Here is a 12362-nt window from a genome sequence, read left to right as displayed (position 1 = left end):
TTTTTTTCCAAATTTTCCCAGTAAATTTTCATCAATTTTCCCTATTTTTCACAAGTTTTTTGAGGTTAGGAAAAAATTGTGACGTGATGGGCCAATTCTGGCCCCAGATTCGTGTTCAGGAGGCCAAATTACTACGAAAAATATATGTCGCATAAAAAGTATACCCAACTTTTTTTTTCTGTGTGGCTGTAAACACCATGTACAAGATAACCCAAATCTGATGGTCTGGTCTCCATTATAGGAAAACGAAACTGTATGAAGGAACCCGCAAGGACCATCTTTTTAGTATCAAGCATTTGACATAAAATTCCATTTTACATTTAGTTTACCACCAAGTGCTATGGTGACATCGGAATTATTTTTCCCTACTTAATAAATGTTTTTTATCAAATCCCATTTTTTTTTCAAACAACTTCTATTAAAATGTTCATATCTCCTCTCTTTCAAATCATATAAAATGGTAAGTATGGAGAAATGAATCTCTAGCAGATCATGCCCGTACGATTTTGTCCGTTTTAAACAAGACGCTTAATATTCATATTCATTACTGACATATATTCATTACTGTTGCGCAAATTTGCTACATTTATTAAGAAAATGAATACTCAATGAAAAAATAGTTATGATTTTTTTGGAGGAATATCGAAAATATTCGAAATTAGCAATATGGTTTTATATAAACAAGTGATGTATGTCAATAATGAAAATAAACATTGAAAGGATCTTCTTTTCTACGGCAAGGCTGGTAAAATCAAGAATATTTAAGAATTTATAGAACCAGTGTTTTTCTCAATACATATCATTTTATATTTTTTAATTAGTAAGGTAGAAAAAAATGTTTATTAATATTTTTGAGGAAAATAAAAACTTTCAGATGACGTAAAATATGTGTGAAATTTGAAAAAATTATTTCGATAACGTCACAACCCTTAGATCAGTAAACTTACCAGCATGAAATTTTAAGTCAGATACTTATGTCATAGCCAACAATGCAAACACAGCAAATCATAGCATAAACTCTTGTAATTTATTGGCTTATACCATCAATTGAAACAAAAATGAACCCTCTGAAGAATATCTGAAATTTTCAACTTACTTTCAAAACTCTTAGCTGCTCCTTATAGTTATCCAAGGAAAACGTGACCATGGAAATACATGTAACATTAACTTTCTCCAACTCTGTAACCAGATGGTTCACGGGAAGCAAATATTCGTTTTCGCTTTGACTAAACGTGGCCACCACCTCCCACCCGAACTCCTTGACGAAGTGAATTTTGGCACTATTATGTGATGTGTCTGGAGCCACCGTGCGAAAGAATAGAGGGAACTTGTTTCTATCGCTTAAAGAAGGAGATGTGGATCCGAATGACACCTAAAAAATTGTAAAATATTTTTATTATTTTTTAGCATCACGACAAATGCTTCAAATAAATATAGGGGGATCTGAGCAGCTTCAACTGATTCAATAAATTACCTGGTAAAACTTATTATTATGCATTATTCCATTGACATTTTTTTTTGTGTATCGGGTTAGAGCTATTTATTTAATTATTTATTTGTTTCTTTGTTTATTTCTTTGTTTGTTTGTCTATTTATATATTTAATTAATATTCAACAGGCAAAGCCATATTATTGAATGTATAGGTACAAAAATAAAACAACACAAATGATAGGTAGGTATGTCTCCATTTAACAATATTTTTGAACAGTTTACATAATAAATATGTCATAATTTTGTTGTACCATGTTGTAATTAGAACAAATTCTATGAAGAGGAAAGTTCATTTGGCAGTTAGATGAAGCGAGTTCAAGATAAAAGGTTAAAGAAGTTCTAGTAGGATACCTGTAAATTCTAACATTAATGAAAGAAAAATATGTAGGACTTTCAATTTTACAATGTTAAATAAGCTGTGAATATATTCACTACTTACTGGGGATTGTCATTGGGGATTGTATCCGACACATGGTAGGCATCTTCTTCGACAAGAGGACAATCATATCTCATCACTGGACAGTTAATATTAGAAATTACTAATTCTAATGTACGGTTATTAATGTTAGCACTATAATTTTACTTACTGTGAGTAAAATTTAACATTTGCATAAAATTTAACAACACTTGAAATTAAAATTGTAGAATTGAAAGACCTCCAATTATAAATATATTTTTTGTATGAAAACATTCCACACGGGAAATATTTTTGAGTAGTGCTTCAAAATCAGAATCAGTTGTACCATTTAATATTATATTTCACTAGAATATACAGATTTTATTTCTTCCATGTTGGCAATAAAATTTCAGTAAAATTAAAAATTATTAAAACAAAATGTAGATTACATTAAAACACAATGTTCTGTTTCAGCGGCTGTGATTGGTGTATTTTTTCACGAGATTCTGTTCAACCAATCAGCGATCGCATTATTTCGAGCGTAGGCGTGACGGTTTGTTACTGTTCATTGTAAACGAATCATTAATACCAGTCGTATAATGTTGGGTTGCCTAAACTCGGCGGTCGCCTGACTTGTAAACATTTATAAGGTGTAACAAGAAGTTATCGGTTATAATTTTAAATCCAGCAATATCAGTTCGTTAAGAAACCATAGAGAACAAGTCTGCTGACTGTTAAAACTTAATTGTTGTAAAATTAGCAGATCAACAAATGCATTAACGTCTTTTATAACTAAATTAAGTTTAATAAAGATTGTCTAGACTAGATGATTAGAACTATTATAATTCTTGGAAATTTTGACCAGACACAATTAAATAAAACATGATATAATAATCCTTAAAACTGAAACGGCCTTTAGCTTTTACCTCTTTCAAAGAAAATTAGTTTTTAGTTTTACTTTGGTATACTCAGAGTCATTGAAATGAACGTGGAAGTATGTAAAAATTTGTTGTGTTTTTATAGATATTACTAAACTTGGTTCATCACACATAATACAGGTTAGGCCAGGAAATATAGAGTTGGACGCGACTTTTTGTTTCGGCAAGCTGAATTTATCACTATGACTGCTAAATATTATGTACAATAACATATTAGTTTCCACAGTCATAATAATTGGAGGAAGATTGTTTACAGGGTGGTTAATTGTATAATATTTACGTAAATTCACGTTTTTCGCTTATAACTTTTTTCCGTTCATTTCCGCGAAAAAACAGGAAAGTACTATTTTTTCGCCTTCAAAAGACCTACAAAACTAGCCCTCGAGCATAAAAAAATATTGATTAGACCAAAAGTTATAAACAGAAGTTTATTTATGACTTTTGAATTAAACATTCATAAACTGCGTTATTATTGCCAGAACGTTTTGGCATCGCCTCCTCTCATTCCTTATCACTGTCCAATAACTCACACGAAATCTGGAATCGGTAAGTTGAATAGTTTACAATATATTTGACAGTCTGTAACTCCGTTGTTTTTCAACGAATCTTGACAATTTTTTTTTTAACTTAAAGCTCTTTTCATAAGCTTTCCGAATATGTAATAATATATAACTATATCACGCTCGTGCGTCGTATATTTCATTTTGCAACTAAGGCTAAAAATAAAAAATCCAGGTTGTAAATTTGAAATTTAAAAAAATTTATAGATTTCAATGTATTATTATGAAATTTACCATGTAAAAATCAGTGCGATTGTGGAAAATCCTCGGGATCGTCCAGACTTATAATAAGTTAATTTGTTTATAAGGCCATAACTTGTAAACTATTCAACTTACCGATTCCAGATTTGGTGTGAGTTATTAGACAGTGATACGGAATGAGAGGATGCGATGCCAAATCGTTCTGGTAATAATAACGCAGTTTATAAATGTTTAATGCAAAAGTCATAAATAAGCTTCTTCTGTATATAACTTTTGATCTAATCAATATTTTTTTGACGATCGAGGGCTAGTTTTGCAGGTCTTTTGAAGACGAAAAAAAAGTACTTTACTGTTTTCTCGTGGAAATGAACGGAAAAAAGTTATAAGCGAAAAACGTGAATTTACGTAAAAATTATACAATTAACCAGCCCGTAAACCCATTTTTATGACTGTAAACTAATATGTTATTGTACATAATATTTAGCATTTATAGTGATAAATTCAGCTTGCTGAAACAAGAAATCGCGAAATGGTAATTTCCCAGCTTATTTTCCTGGTCTAAGGTTGCAACCTTTTCTATTTACAATTTCAACTAATGTTGTATGCTAATTAGATTTAAAAAACACTTAATTAATATTACTTCAAAAAATGTTTACGTAAAACTTTTATTTATTAATACGGTTTTATCAGATACTGAGAACAAACAGATGATTTCATTCCATTAACTTTGGTTTTGTATCGAAAAGATTTAATTTACCCCAATAGTCCACAAACTTTTCTGAACACCCTGGATTTGACTTACCACGTAACAAATTAACGAACTTTTAAAGCTCGGAGAAACCAGAAAAACTTAGTACCTAGGTGATCCTTAGTAAATAAAAAATAAATTAAATAGGCGTAATACGTTATATTTATCGCACCAAAAATAATACTTGATGGTAGAAGTACATTAAAATACTTAAGTAGTTTAGTAGTAATGACTTTATGTTCTTGCCTTTGTACCTATAATGCGATGCAATGTTAGCGAGGAAGTTAGCAGTCAAATGTGGAAATATAAACATACATAGTACATATTTAATAATTTAATGCTATTAAGTTTTTTGTTCCAGGAAAAATCTGGGTCCTTTTAATGTTTCAAATTTTTATCTAGTACTGTAAGTTCTATTTTCGCAATTCAGAACTTCAGGACTAAAACTTAAACTTGTTTATACAGGACCATACTTTTGGGCTACTTATATAAAATAGCTCAAATTTATATTACAGGTTCTTTGCAATAGTTTAGATTATTTTAGATGTAAGACACATAGTTATTACTTAAGGTTTATTGAAAAATAAATGTAAACGGACCAGAAAGCATTAGCAATCAAAAATTAAATTCACAACGTACATTTGTACCCATTTGTTGCAGATGAAACTAATTGTATTTGAATCCCTTTAGCCAAACAAATCATGAAATAATGAACAGATAAAGTTCACATTATTAGTAGATGGTGGCATTAAAAACTATTCTATGCTTGGACCTCTCTGTCACTGTTCTAATCGCGTGGGTTATATTATTATTCAGTATACGACATTTCCACCCACGAACGACTTAACGTTGGTAAGGCTTAATCACCATTCAGTGCTGGAATGAGGGAAGCCTAGAAAATCCCATTTATTAGGGGGAATGGTCAAACGCCGAAGCGTATCAATCTCTCACATTGGCCCAAGCCATCGTTCGTCCACTCTACTATAACCGCAGAGAAGGTGCCTAATTTCCCTATCGGCAACGGAGATCGAACCCATAATACAGCCATTCACTGATTCAAGTACTGACGCCTCAAACCGCGCGCCTTCCGACCGACTGAACTGTAATTTATATTTTTGCACGTGGCTCAAAATTGAACTTGAACTCATTGACTAAACTCCTTCATCTATATTTACAAAAATAATAAGAATCTACCATCTAGTATTGAGATTTTCCAAAAAAAAACTGTTACATCTCTAGATATCTTCTGAAAAATGATGGTACTGAAACGAATAATTAAATTTCTGCGCATAATATACACGAATAAAATGGCATTTTTTTCAATGTTTTCATATAAAAACAGTATTGGAACAAAAATCTTTTATACAGTGTGTCCCAAATACCTGTATATATTTTAGAATATATTTTTCAGTTTCATTTAACCTTTCATTATTTTTATTTATTACTAATAGGTGAAAATAAGGTAATTATGGAGATACGTTCACTCAAAGAATTATATTACTAGTGGATCCTTTGTATACCTATACAATATACGTACAAACATTTTTACTTCTTTTTATAACGCAAATAATTAAATGCCATTGATATAATTCTTCCTTAGATATTCTTGACAAAATCACAAATTTCAACTATACAAGATGTCCCGGTACTTGATGTAAAAAAATAATATCAGTTCTTCACATAAATTTTTATTCATACGGGCCTTCGCTAACAAGTTATGGGCCTTCAAAGCTGAAAATTAAAGAGTTATTTTTATTTACAGTCTCTAAACTGCAGCATGATGCAAATTTGGTGATCGATAACACCTGCATATAGCTTGTTTTTAATCTTGTAACTGAAACTTCATTATGCCGAGAACGCCAGAAACGGACGATGCCCAATGATTAACAAACCACAATTTTTGCATAGATGACGATCGCAATCTGCAGTCATCAAAAATAAATTCCCTGAAGAATTTGCTAACGATAATACCTTCTTAGTCCAACTCGGTAAAATTAACAGTTTAGGAAAATATTTGTGATTTTATGTCAATGCACATCGAGCGGCGCCTCCACCATCTTTTGTTTTTAATTCTTAATTACTATGTTAGAACCGTACATATTTTTAAAATAAGAGCCTAGAAAATCTTACTCGTTGCTAATGTAATTTTCACTAACAAAATTTGATAAACACACTTTACACTTAACACAAAATAGAAAAACAAAACAAGAATAAGTTAAAGTAAATTAAGTATTCAACTCCAAATATTGATGGCAATTCTGATGTTTCTCAAAAACGTATAGACCTATTAAATTATTACTCACTATTAATGTATAGGCAGGAATCGTGGGTAATAATTTAATAGATCCATACGTTTTTGAGGAACATCTGATTGCACATCGATGTTTGGTGTTTTTGCAAAATAATTTACAGCCACTATTAGACGATGTTTCATTAGATACCCGAAAAAACATTTGGTTCATGTACGATGGGGCTTTGGCCCATTTCAATATTGATGTACGAAATTATTTAATCCATTGTGTTTAATAATAAATTGATGGGACAGGAGGCCTAATTTCATGGCCACCACGTTCTCCAGACTTTTACCCGATGGACTTCTTCCTGTGGGGATACCTGAAAAGCTTAGTGTACTCAACCCCAGTACAGACAAGAGATAAATTGCTACAAAGAATTAATTTCCATTGTGATAATATTAGACATACCCCAGAAATGGTTTCGTGTATAAACAAGTGACATTCGCAGACTTAGGAAGTATGTGGAGGTGGAAGGTGCCGATATTCAAAAAGTATTTTCATAGTTTTCTTTCTTTTAAATTAATTTTTTAACTTACAATAACTTATTCTTGTTCTTTTTTTTCTATTTTGTGTTATGTGTAAAGTGTGTTTGTCAAATTTTGTTAATGAAAATTACATTAACAGGCAGTAATATATTTGTCACTTATTTTAAAAATATGTACGGTTCTAACATAGTAATTATGTCTAATTAAGAATTAAAAACAAAAAATGGTGGAGGCGCCGCTCGATGCGCACTGTGACATAAAATCACAAATATTTCCTAAACTGTTAATTTTACCGAGTTGAACTAAGTGGATATTATCGTTGGCAAATTCTCCAGGTAACTTATTTTTGATGCAGGCAGATTGCGATCGTAATCTATGCAAAAATTCTGGGTTGTTAACCATTGGGCATAGTCCGTCCCTGGCGTTCTGGGCATAATAAAGTTTTACTTACAACATCAAAAACAAGCTGTATCCATGTGTTATCTATCACCAAATTTGCATTATGCTGAAGTTAGTTTAGAAGAAATATAGAGGCTGTAAATAAAAATAACTTTTTAATTTTCACATTTGATTTTATTATTTTGACCTCATCTATTTGCAGTTGACTTTTTTGTATCAAGTACCGGAACACCCTGTATAATCCTGTGTTCAGATGTACATGAAAGATGGGACTACAAACGTACTCTAAAAAAGTTAATTACCAAGCTCAACTTCTTTTATTCAATGGTTACTTCCAACAGACAAAAATTTACATAGGTTTATTTATCCTAAACTTAACGCTTTTATCAAGATATTTATATTCTATGTGGCATCTTAGCAGCATCGACATTGAAAAATGTGAAATAGATGGCGAGCTACTAGGTATAAACTTATTTCTTGAGTAAACTCCAATACCTCTGGAAAGAAAATAAAACATATTTAAATTCTACATACAGACAACCTTAAATTGAGTTTTAAAACTAAGCCCAAAGTTATTATTTTCCTTTGTTTTAGAACTGGAAAATATTAAGGGATATTTACGAGCGTGTTTATTAATTCAAGGAAATTGGTTTTCAATATAAAGTTACAGGATAGCTATTACCAAGTGACATGTCGTTTTTCATACAGGAATCTCTAATAATGGAAAACATCGAGTGAAAATAAATGTATGTTCTTCTTGGGTTGTCAAAGGTAGGACAGAATACTGTTTTTAAAAATATCGTAAACTTACTAACGTCAGCTCACACGACCTACTGTTGAAGATATGAAAAAAATACTTCAACCTACATCTAGTTTCTACCTTGTCCCAGGTCCACACTTGCACAAACATATGTCCATCTAATAACGTTTACTAATCAAGGTTAACGAATGTTGTTCTCGAACACTATTTCGACATATCAATTAGTATGATACGTATCAATTTGAAAATATTAGTGACGTGACTATATCATAACATAATACTTCAAGGAAGAATGTTGATGGTTGTTAATCCAGAAGTAACATTTAGAATTTCTATCTTCTCAAAACAATTAAGTGAAGTTACTCAAATAAACTGACAGGTATTTGAAAAAATCTAATGTTTTTTTCATCTTGCAATCACTGCAAAATAGAGATCAAAAAAGTATTTAACAAAAAGCGTAATAGCGTTCAGAAGTTTACCGCCTACCAATGGGGCATTGAATTTTGTTAGCGAATAGTGTTATTAGGAAGCAAATTTTACAACAGCTGTTAGTGAAAATTCAAACTTTACTAATATCTTTCGGGAACACTGTTAGCGAACAAAGTTAGTCATTATTGTCACGTCAATATGGACGTAGAACAAACTGAATTTCATTAGCGAACAATGTTCTTAGTTTGCAAATGTTATTACATTGTTCGCAAATATTGCTAGTGAACATAATACTCGTATTTTACACTGTTCGTGTCAGTAGACCCGGCATTAGATGACACACGAATCAATTAACTTCTTAGATGGAATATTATGCGTCATTTAAACAAAACGAACCGTTTTTAAACATTAATCGTAATTACGGTACATATGTTGTTCTTTCAGTAAACGCATCCAGATATATTATTTATTTTTTATATTTGTGTTAGAAGGCTTAAACGTGTAGAACTATTGTTTTTGCGAAACTGTATCTCCCGAACGAAACAAATTGGGATATTGCCCTCGGCTAAAATATAACTTATTTGGCCTTGAAAGACATATTCAAATTTGGTGAAAATAAAAACTGGAGTCTTGAAAAAATCAGATTTGAAAAGAAATGACATTTTTCCGTTTTTCTCATTTAAAGGAATTTGAATTCTGAAAAAGAACAGGTAAAAGGCGATAAAATTCTGCACATTTTGAAAAAAAAACGTTTCGAAAGGATGCTTTGGGTCAAAATGATGGTCACTTGAAAAAAATATGCATTTTCATATACAAACTTTGACACGGCGCCACAGAGCTCTAAAACACGGAGCTCATAAAATTCGAAGTAGATTAACATCCCAAAGTTTCAAAAAGATGGAAGTGGTCGATTTTTTGTGCTCGTTGAAACCATTAACTGAAGCGGCAAATCGGAGGCTTTCTTTATGAAGAGTAGGTATAAGGAAATGCCGGACGCTATTTTGATTTCATTTTATGGAAAGTAAGATGACGAATCATTTTTTTTTTCAGCAAAATTGAGCGCTGGCATTAACAACCCCGATAATGGTTAAACACGCCGCGTTGAATTGAGAGTCTGAATTGGCCAGCGTGCTTGCCGGACTTGGACCCGATAGAAAACGTTTGGGGTATGCTCGTGCAAAAAATTTACGACAAAAACTTTAAGTATATTACTGTAGTACTGTAGTTCATACATAAATCACACCTCCCATATGAATAAAGGTTTTTTAAATATACATACACCATGATGCAAATGTATGGTTATTTTAAAAATAGACGACTTTTGAAAACAATTTTACAATACATCAATTTTAAATTTTGGAAGGCGATCTTGTGATTAAGAACCCTTCGTCACCAATGTTGACGTAATGACGTAATCGACCTCATTTGAAGGGTGTCCTAATCGTCTATCCGACGGTATAATTATTTCAATATTTATTTCTTCAGGGTCAATCAAAATTATATATTTTCTTAAAGAGCTTTATCTGGTACGGAGGTACATACATACATACAAGTCTAACGAGAGTTTCTGTAGATTCGCTAGTGACTAAAGTAGTAAGTCTTTAGATTTGTCAACGTTGCACTTGGCTGGCTCGCTCGCCTCGGCGTTCGCTCGCTCGCGTTCGATCATTCTCTTTGCTTGGACACCTGCAAATTTCAAATAATACGCTACGTCGAGACCGCGGCGTTGCCGCTATCACGCATATGGAGGTTAAGTTAGTCAACGACAGCAGTTTGAAGTGCAAGTTGCGCATTCTAACTGGAAAGACCAAAAAAATAAGCATTGTCATAAGACTTCGTACTAAATCGTGAAAAATTATTTTATTAATATCTCGTCTCTTAGGTATCCAAACTAGTCACAATTTTGTTTGAGGATTTTCTTCATATTAATAAGCTTATATTAATTTTTTATGAATATTTGATTGTCAATTCCAAATCAGATAAACCTCCTTAAGTAAAATGAAATTACAATAAATGTTCATTCATTGACAATCTCGAACAAGGACCGTTACTGAAAATAAAACATCGTAGTGTTTTCTACTATTTCTATTGATTCAGAAAAAAATACATTGACTGATAAAAGAGCTATATTCTAATCACTATCTTGTCACATTTACAATTATTTGTTTACAGAAAGCTTTAAGCTTACAGAAACCAAACGGATCGAAATTTTAATCATTATTGGCTGTGGAGATAAAGTAAGGGCTCACACAGGAGTTCGTAATCTATTTATTGCTAAATACCCCAATGGAGAACCCGTTTCTCAATCAGTAATAATAGTCCAATTAAATAAGCCTTTAAATCGAAATTTGGTCAACTTGGCTGAATTTTTAATATGAGTTAGTTTAAGGTATATTATAAAAATAAGTGAGAGTAATTTTTTGTTCAACCCCCGGCCAAGGGTGAAAAAAGATAAAACAAAGGGGTATTTCAAGATAACTCAAAAAGGGTGAGGGCTAGAAAAAAAGTTGTAAAGCATACAATTCTACATAAAAATGGCCTCTTGACTTTTTCTTGTACTATTAAAATTAACAGAGTTAGGGAGGCTAGAAGTTAAGGGAAGATTTCAGAAATTTAAATTTGTTAAATCAATAAAATTAACGATTAAAAATTTNTAGACAGCTACAAATTTATTTACCTTTTTATCTTCTGAATTTTATTTAGCTCCTACGACACTGCAAAGACAAAGACAAAAAAATCACGTTCGCTTTGTCGCACCATGGTACCGAAGTCGTGGACATAATATGCCTATGACAAAGATAGATTATTTCGTTCGCTATTGTCAATGCGCGTGCGTTAGTAAACGTGTGTTTCTTTGAATTATTCTAAGTTCTAAGCTCAATATCCATTGTTAATTTCAAAAAGGTAAATATTAATGAGGACTAATATTTTTGTTGACTAAATTTTGTAAAAGCTCGATATTTTTGCGCATTCTTGTCTATGTATGTAAAACGTGGAAATTTATTTATTAATACTTGTAGACTTGTAGTTTGAATTGTATTAATAATAACATAGTGATAACAATAACATAAATATATATCATATAATTTTTTGTCCAAAACATTGAGAAAACAAGAAATTTTCTTACAAGGAAACTACCCCAACCCGAACACTCCGATTTTCAAGATTTTTATATATGTTGTAGAACATAAAAGTTTAAGAGACACGTATTTTTTTATCGGCGGAAAAACATGTTTACATCCTCAAAGTTCGACCCCAAAACAGCTTTTTCTAAATATCTGGTATATGTATTAAATTATTATTTTTTTATTTTCGTAAATTTTCACTAAAAATACAGACTACAGACAAAATTGCTTGTGAATTATTCGTTCTGAACAATAGAAGTAATTTCCATTTTATTTCAGTCCAAAATATTGATTAAAACCCCAGATATTTAGAAAAAACTGTTTTGGGGGCATACTTTGAGGCTGTATTTCACCCCGTAAATATGTTTTCCGCCTATAAAAATCAGGTCAACTTAATTTTGTCAATTTGTTTACATAAATGATATTTTTAATTTTTTTTTTGAGCAAATATAAATTTTTTATAAAAAAAGTTTGCAAAAAAAACATTTTTTCCGAAATAAAAAATAAGGGTTGCAACCCCCAAACACGGAATCA

The 12362-nt window shown here is 31.4% G+C and overlaps 1 protein-coding gene across 1 annotated transcript in view; it reads right to left on the bottom strand.

The window, feature by feature from the left end:
* The window catches only part of LOC108913012 (gamma-aminobutyric acid type B receptor subunit 1-like), a 65001-nt gene that overhangs the window by 22680 nt on the left and 29959 nt on the right, over positions 1 to 12362 (bottom strand). The window contains exon 3 of the mRNA XM_018718466.1: positions 1097 to 1372. Within this exon, the coding sequence (XP_018573982.1) occupies positions 1097 to 1372 (276 nt within the window). The remainder of the gene's footprint in view (positions 1 to 1096; positions 1373 to 12362) is intronic.

This window comes from Anoplophora glabripennis, unplaced genomic scaffold (assembly GCF_000390285.2).
Source record: "Anoplophora glabripennis isolate ALB-LARVAE unplaced genomic scaffold, Agla_2.0 scaffold982, whole genome shotgun sequence".
NCBI lineage: Eukaryota > Metazoa > Arthropoda > Insecta > Coleoptera > Cerambycidae > Anoplophora > Anoplophora glabripennis.
The sequence above is the reverse complement of the archived record's forward strand: the minus strand, read 5'-3'. Positions and strand labels throughout refer to the sequence as shown.